The 8,281-nt window shown below is 39.8% G+C and overlaps 1 protein-coding gene across 1 annotated transcript in view; it reads right to left on the bottom strand.

The window, feature by feature from the left end:
• The window catches only part of CELSR1 (cadherin EGF LAG seven-pass G-type receptor 1), a 153,960-nt gene that overhangs the window by 95,188 nt on the left and 50,491 nt on the right, over positions 1-8,281 (bottom strand). Inside the window, exon 2 of the mRNA XM_015823755.1 lies at positions 7,462-8,100. Coding sequence (XP_015679241.1) covers positions 7,462-8,100 — 639 coding nt within the window. The remainder of the gene's footprint in view (positions 1-7,461; positions 8,101-8,281) is intronic.

The raw sequence follows: 8,281 nt of genomic DNA, 5'->3' as shown, positions 1-8,281 counted from the left end.
CCAACTCATCTGGGTCCAGGGAAGGCTTCTTGAGGAGGGGCCTCACAACGGCCTCCTTAAGGGCCGCAGGAAAGACACCCTCCTGCAAAGAAGCGTTAACAATTCCCTGGAGCCAGGCTCGTGTACCCTCCCGAGCTGCCAGTACCAGCCAGGAGGGGCACGGATCCAACAAACATGTGGTTGCATTCAGCCTTCCCAATCTAACTTGCTGAATTACTGTTTGCTACTCACACAAATGGGAAAGTGTAATTTGATAAAAGCAGTTATGCAGCACAGATTACTGCTAACTTATTAACTCCTAGTTTAACTATTTAATAGGAGCATTATTCATTTTCTTTAGGGCCTGCCTTTTTTCCCTTTTTTGTGTAAACATTACATGTAGGTTTTTTTGCCAATGAGAAACAGATGAGTATAATGGTACAAGCAACCATTATGTTACAATGCTTTCCCCCATTCAAATTAGTGTTGAATCACTGATGATAACCAAAGTAGATGATCATACCTATAGGATTGCTACCATAGTGCTGTTATATTCTTCTTCTTGTGCATTTATGGAATGCAGTATTTTATAATAAAATGTTCTTTGGAGTCATCTACAGTAGCTCATTTAAAAGGCAACTTGAAAAGACTGAAATGAACAAATAAATTGGGCTTCACAGTGATCCTTTAGTTCAGGAGTGTCAAACTGCCGGCCCGCAGGCTGGATGCGTCATGGTAAAACCGCGGCCACCCCATTGCCGGCAATAGAAAAAAAGTTGCAATATGTCACGACAAGTCATGTGACGTTGCGAATTTGACACCCTTGCTTTAGTTAATAAGTTTACTTTAGCAATGTTCTTGTTTTGAATGAGAGGAATCACCACTTTTCTTCTTATACCTGGAACCCTTTGCATTCTGAAAATATAATCCTTGGTTCGTGTTTACACTCATAGTCTTGATTTTCCTATCTGTATTCACAATGTGTTACAGAAAGCCATTTTTTTCTGTCCAGGAACATAATCATAAACTCTTGATTATGTTCTCAATAGCAGTGACTTTTTCCTGCCCACGATGGCAGCACATTGCCGAGCTGAAACACTAAAATCCATCTGTGGATGAAGATCGGAAAATATGGTGACATTAGGTATATCACTTTCACACGCAAAGCTTCCTTAATTCTAGCACTTTAAAAGGCTTTTGTAACATAGAAATCCTGTCAAACCACTTGAAAACTAATTAAAAAAAGAGCAAACAAGAATACTGGACTAGATTTCAAGAAACAATCCAAGTCTTTGATCTCTGAAAATATTTCTGCAGGAAAAAAAACCCCCAGATGCAAGGCTGGGAGTGGGAGAGTGCAGAAGATATTGGGATGATGGCATGGCACCTGAGGCTCTTTGAATAGGTCAACGGATGGTGCCCTCCGAAGACTGTAGTAGACAAATATAACCAGTGAGACAGCTCAGAATTCAGAAGCTAAGACGAAAGGAAAAATATGTTTTTTTAAATAGCAGCATTCCATAATGTGTGTGTGTGTGTACATATGTGTGTGCACACAGACACATAGATACACTCACTTAATATCTTAGCAGAATGAGTAATGGGGAAACCATTTACAGTACTTTAACAGAAACAACAGTAATCAAATACTTCTCATTAAGCTGTTGGGGGGGGGGAAATGAGGTGTTCTATAAAATTATTACATATTAAAAACTAAATATTAATTTACCAGTTAGTGTAACACTCTGGCTTCCAGATAACAATGTTTTATTTTACTAATTAGAAATAGGTTTACTCCTTTATTTAAAACCTGTTGCTTCTGCAGAGATGAAGGCAGTACATGTTCTTTTCTAGTATATTCTCACAGCAATTCTAAGATTATAGAGAGTACCTGGCTCAAGTTCACCCACTGAGTGAAAAGAGATAAAAATCTAGTTGTCTTCTACAGCAGTGTTCAACAACCATCTTCCCCAACCTCCTTTCTTCAACACGATGGATTCAGCTCCTATTGTCTGACAGCCAATATTGGCTGTGAGATCATGAGAGTTGACTGAATTTATATGGAAAGCACTTCTTCAGGCAAGACATGCATTATATTGTATGTCACATGTTATTATTATGCAATCAAATTAATCAATAACCTTTTTTCTTCCTTCCAAATGTTGACAGGTCTTTCCACCATGAAAACAATTGCAACAATACTAAAAATGCTATGCTTGCAATAAGTAATTGAAATACACATGTTCCACAATTTTTTGACCTCCCTTTCCTCAACCCATTTGCTTTACTCAACAAAGAATATGGTATAAAATACAGGTAGTCCTTGAGTTACAACAGCTTATTTAGTGACTACAACAGCACTGGGAAAAGTGACTTATGACCATTTTTCAGACTTATGACTGTTGTGGCATCCTCAAGGTCATCTGATCAAAATTCAGAATCTTGACAACTGACTCAGATTTATGATGGTTGCAGTATCCCAGCACCATGTGATCACCTTTTGCAACCTTCTATCAAGCAACGTCAACAAGTAGCCATTACTACCTTAACAACTGCAATGATTCACTTAACAACTATGGAAAGAAAGATTGTAAAATGGGGCAAAACTCACTTAACAACTGCCTTGCTTAGCAATGGAAATGTTGGGCTCATAAATTGAGAACTACCTGTAAAAGTGGGGTGGGGAGAGAAGAGAAATAGTGGATGAACTTTTCACATTTTTCCAGGATCAGGCACACACTTTAGCTGAAAAGTTCAGCTTCTGAAAACTGCAAGTATGGTCCAGAAGCCTTCAAATACTATTATCAAGTAATTTTTAATCTGATGAAAGAAATATTAAACACATTACTGGGAGAATATATGCATATTAAGTCCATTTAATTAATTTAAATCGAATTTAAATCCTCAATGAGTAGGTGACAGTCATGGCTTGGGGGCAGGGAGTGATGTCTTTGCACAGATTCATTTTGGATGCCAATCACACCATTTCTTGTACCAGGACGCCTTGCTTATGGTTATTCATGCCACAGTTTCTTCCTACTAGATTACTGCTAGGCGCTTAACATAGGACTTCCTTTGTAGCAACTACAACTGGTCCAGAATGTAGCAGCCTGCACAATCTGGGAACTTGTAGGTTTACCCATGTTACACCTCTCTTATGCAAACTTCCAGTTTCCTTCCAAGTGCAATTCAACATGCTGATTATTGCCTTTAAAGACCTACGTGGCATGGGATCAAATTATTTGTGGGACCACCTCTTCCCTGAGAGTATCTTCCCATCCTACAGTTTGGATAGGGTAGGCACACTCCCAGTCCCTTCCCTGAAACTTTGCCATTTAGGAAGACCTTGGAAGCGTGCCTTATCTGTGACTGTCACAATTTATGAAATATCTTTCCCCCAGTGATCCAGCAGGCCCCGTCCTTTTGCCTTGCAGAAGGCCATCAAGACCTGGCTTTTTACCCAGGCACTGAAGTAGAGGGAGGATGTTTTGGGTTGCTTGTTGGGACATTGTAAGGGGTAAGGTGACCAACCGTCCTCCTTTAGGGAGGACAGTCCTCCTTTTGTGAGTTCTGTCCTCCCTCAAAAAGTGTCCTCCTACATGTCCTCCTTTTCAATATTTGAAGACTAATCTGCAGGGCTTTTTTTTCTCATAGAACACTCAGAACAGCGTTCTGGCACCTTTTTTTGATGGTTTTTTTTTTCAACTTTTGCATGAGCTGTGCTACTCCCATTGGCTTTCGAAAGTCAATAGGAATTGCTGCTGAGAACGCCAAAACACCTGGCCGGCAAACTTTGCACATGTAAGTTGTCTGCAGCGAAGGCGAATTGGCAGGAACTTTGCTACCCAACTACACCATCTCCTAGTTAGTCCTGAAGATACCTGGAGGAGACTGGAGCAGCGACGCCACGGTAACTTTCTCTTGATCTTCGGCCCTGCTAGGGCAATAATGGCTGCGGGTGCAAGAGGCAGGGGTGGCGGGGCTGCTGCGGGTGGGGTGTGAGGGGCGGCGGTGGCCGGCTGCCCCCCGTGCTGTGGAAGCCGCGGGACCTGCTCTACATGGGGCTGCACAGGGTGGGTGGTGGTGCTGGCAGGGCGGTTGCAGGTGGGTGTGTTGACGGCGGGCTGCCCCCGGGGCCGGAGCCAGCGCAGCTGGTGCTTTGGGAGCTGCGGGGCCCGCTCTACACGGCGGGGCAGCAGTGCTGGCGGGGCGGCTGCGGGCGGGGGCACAGCATGTAAGCATAATTATAATATAAAATGTTATTGTTACAAATGTTTTTCATTATGCATTTATCATATTATAGTGTATTCTGTATTATTGTTGCAATGAATAAAATGTTTCTTTTATTTACGATATTTTTTTCTTCAATTTATTTGTGTCCTCCTTTTCATTGTAAAAAAGTTGGTCACCTTAGTAAGGGGACGACTGAGGCATTTCAATTGTGTTTTACAGATTTACGTTTTTATGTGTTTTATAGTTTGGGTTTTATTGTTGCTGTGAGCCAATAGAGTTGTGTTTTAAGATGGGTGCCATACAAATCTTTTAAACAAAGAAATTGTTAGGAGAATTAAATAAAGTGGGTTTTTTGTCTTGGCTCTAAGTATACTTTTTTTTTTTAACACATTGCCCCCAGCACATGTTTCAAAAATCGTGTGCTATCTTTGACCGAGAAAAATGTTTTAATGTGTCAGGTTTCCAATTCCAAATTGAAATGAGAAAAATTTCAGCCAGTGATCATGATTTCAAATGTTACATGGGTATACTAGAGCAAAGCACATGCAGTATTTTCATGGAACACATTGAGCCAAAACTAAAGAAATTTAGGCCTTGCTTTCTACATAAAAGAGACAGAAAAAAAAATCCTTCTGGAAATTTCCCTTTGTTTTCTTTTAGCACGTAGATAGATGGTGCCTGGTGACCTGAAAAAAAATATTGTTCCAGATCTGTTTTAAACCTACAAATATTATGTGTCCTTATCACTCACCTCCTTGCATCACAGGAAGTGCAGTTGCTCCAGATAATTATAATTACTGGGTATTTCCATTTCAGAAATAGCTTGTAAAAGCTCTGTGTACCTTACTCCTTGAAACAGAAGAATCCTGAAGACTGAGAAACTTTCATCATGTCTAAATTACATCCAACAATGGAAAGCTTCAGAGCATTAGCAAAAATGGAAACAAGAGAGAAAAGAAGCCTTTTTATTGGGACGTAATTGTGTTCTAGAGGAAATCGAGATGTTCAGGGATTAAAGTATATTTTCTTTATAATCAGCATATATCATAGCAAAGAGCCGGACATTTTTATGCTAATTGAAAAATATTTTTACTTTTTGCTTATCTGTGAGATACGTTTCTTAAAAGGACAAAGTGAAATTTTAGACCTTCCAAAAATGCTGCATTCTTTTGTGTATTGCCATTTCAGCATGGATAACTCAATCTTTTAAGTCTATGGCGACATAAACAAAAAAAAAGAATAGGAAGGACCTGGTATGTAATATCATTACATATTTCTTACATTCCCAGTGTTTGGCCTTTGCACAACATATATAAATGTCACAGGAATATACTAGATTTGGCCAAATCTCAGATTAAGCTGATGATTGCGGACAGGTAGTCTTTGATTTACGACCACAATTGGGCCCAAAATTTCTGCTGCTAAGTGAAACATTTGTTAAGTGAGTTTTGCCCCACTTTACGACTTTTCTTGCCATAGTTTTTACGTGAATCACAGTAGTTGTTAGTTAGTAACATGGTTGTTATAAGTCTGCCTTCCCCATTGACTTTATTTGTCAGAAAGTTGAAAAAGGGGGATCACATGACCCCGGGACACTGCAAACGTCATTAATATGAGTCTGTTGCCAAGCTTCCGAATTTTGATCACGTGACCATGAGGATGTTGCAACATTCGTAAGTGTGAAAAATGGTCATAAGTCACTTTTTTCAGGGCTGTTGTAACTTCAAACGGTCACTAAATAAATTGTTGTAAGTCAAGGACTACCTGTATTGCTATTTTATTTATCCACATGGGTAATCTATTATATTCTTTAGGCGCGACTCTAATATAGAATTTCTAAGAATTAATTCTCACAATGTCATGGCAACAGGAGCAAATGGAAAAGATCAGCAGGTAAATCTCTTTATTTCTGTCTCAAAACCCATAATCAACGCCACCACATTTTTGGGAAGCATGTTATTATTCCTTATGGTCAACCCTTTCTTTTGCACTTTTTTTCCCAGTCTATATGCTATTTCTGCAAAATTGCCCTTTATCGCTGCAAATTTCATCACATTCTGCCCCAAACCAGCTAAGTAGTAGTCACTATTTAAAACTCTAGATTTTATAGGAATGCAGCTCAAAATCAATGTACTAGTTCATACAAAAATCTGATATATGTTAGATGCTTATTAAGGCATAATGTTCCTAAAACAAATGACAGCACTTTCTGTTTTTCTCTTCCTAGACTATGGAATTCTGTTTTTCAGATTCTTAATCCTGATTTAAGTATTGAATCACAGTGAACTATTTCTGGAGTGATGCCCATCAGATTGGTCTGTTTCCAAAGATTATGCTTCCTTGGTGAATCACTCATCCCACATCCACATGTAAGTTCGCATGGTCCATGGCCAGACTTTTCTATCTGCAGGGATCATCTGCAAGGCAATTTCCAAGGCCACAGCCTTTTCATTACACAATGTGCCCTATTTACTGTTTTGGCACTATCCTTCAACTATCATGTTATCTTTTCCAGCTTCAAATAACTCATATTTAAAAACAAGCTCTCGATCTCTCAGTAAAGATAAAGCACCTACAAAAGCAGATGTTGGCAAGTATAGAAATCCCAAAGAGAGACAACAAGACAAATGAAAGACTGAAATGGCAATTATGGACTGGCAAAGCCACATATTTACAGTTCTCTCAACTGATAGCAGTTAAGGGGAGGTGCACAATCTGTGCTGTTTCCTTGACTGTTGTAGGTAACATGCCTTAATCAGCTTTGTCCAAGGAAATAATGTAAGTTGGATCCAGCAGATGATGTTCCTGCCCCTACAACATTAATACCAACAATGATTTAAGACTACACTCAATAGCAGAAAATGTCAATCTATTTTTTGTTCAGAGAGACCATTCAGTAGGAAAGTACAGGTAGACCTCAATTTGCAACTGTGAGGGGTGCTGCTGTGCAGTCATCCAAAAGGTCAAAGGTAGGGAAGAGAGATAAGTGGGTGGGAGGAGTTCAAGAGGAGGTAGTTCCTTACCTTACCGATACTCGGGGCTGGGAGTGACCAGATGGAAGCAACACACATTCTATGAAAGTTATATTTTCTGACTATGGCCTTTCCTACAATTGTATTTATATATAAAAAAGTTCAAATTTGTCTAATGGTTACTGATAACCTTATGATTCATTGAGAAAGCAAAAGAGTGCCCTTTCCTAAATTCATAATGCATGCTCAATATTTAAGGCGCCAAGAAACAACTTACCAGTGTAGTCTTCGTAACATTCACAAGTATAGCCTCCCTCTCGACTTCGACAAAGGCCATTGTTTCCACATGGATTAGAATAGCAGAGGTCAATCTCTGTTTCACAATAATCACCAGTAAACCCAGGGGGACAGCGACACCTCAGACCATTGATAGGGTGTATAGGTCGGAAAAGTACAGTATTTGAGCTAATAAATGGTGCAGAGCTGTCAAATTTCAGTACAGATACACATTTCATGTAGTTTTCACAAGGTTCCCGCAGACAAATGTTATCATCAAAAGGCAACACTCGTTGAGTAGATATCAGCGTGAGCAGGGTCCGGTTGAGGTAGATCTGCTCCTGAAGGTCTTCAGAGGGGAAGAATTTGTTTCGAATGCCACCGGGAAGTAGGGCAGAAAACGTCACATTCAGAATATTGGAGCTAACATCTGTGTCATTTTGAATGTTGAAGACAAAAATGCCCTCCTTGGTTGTTGACAGTACAGTAGCCACACCTTCCACAAAGAGAGCCAGCAGAGGGGAGAGAAACTTCTCTTGGGACATGTTTTCCAGTCGTACTGTGATGCTATTCGTAAGCATGTCATCAGTGATGATTGTAACCCTTAAGGTGCAAAATGCTGTAACGCTGTGAATACCATCTAGAGGGTAAAAGAGAGAAGAATCAGAGAAGATCCCAAAACCAATTTCATGCATTTTCCCCTAAACATTGTATAATACACGATTGTTAAATCAGGCAATGTACAATGTACGATCAGGTAATGTAAACAGCGTGCTAACTAACTTAAAAAATCATTAGGCTACTCCACACTGAAACGAGCA

This window comes from Protobothrops mucrosquamatus, unplaced genomic scaffold (genome assembly GCF_001527695.2).
Source record: "Protobothrops mucrosquamatus isolate PMUCROS unplaced genomic scaffold, P.Mucros_1.0 scaffold1976, whole genome shotgun sequence".
NCBI lineage: Eukaryota > Metazoa > Chordata > Lepidosauria > Squamata > Viperidae > Protobothrops > Protobothrops mucrosquamatus.
This window is presented reverse-complemented; position numbering and strand designations above follow the sequence as displayed.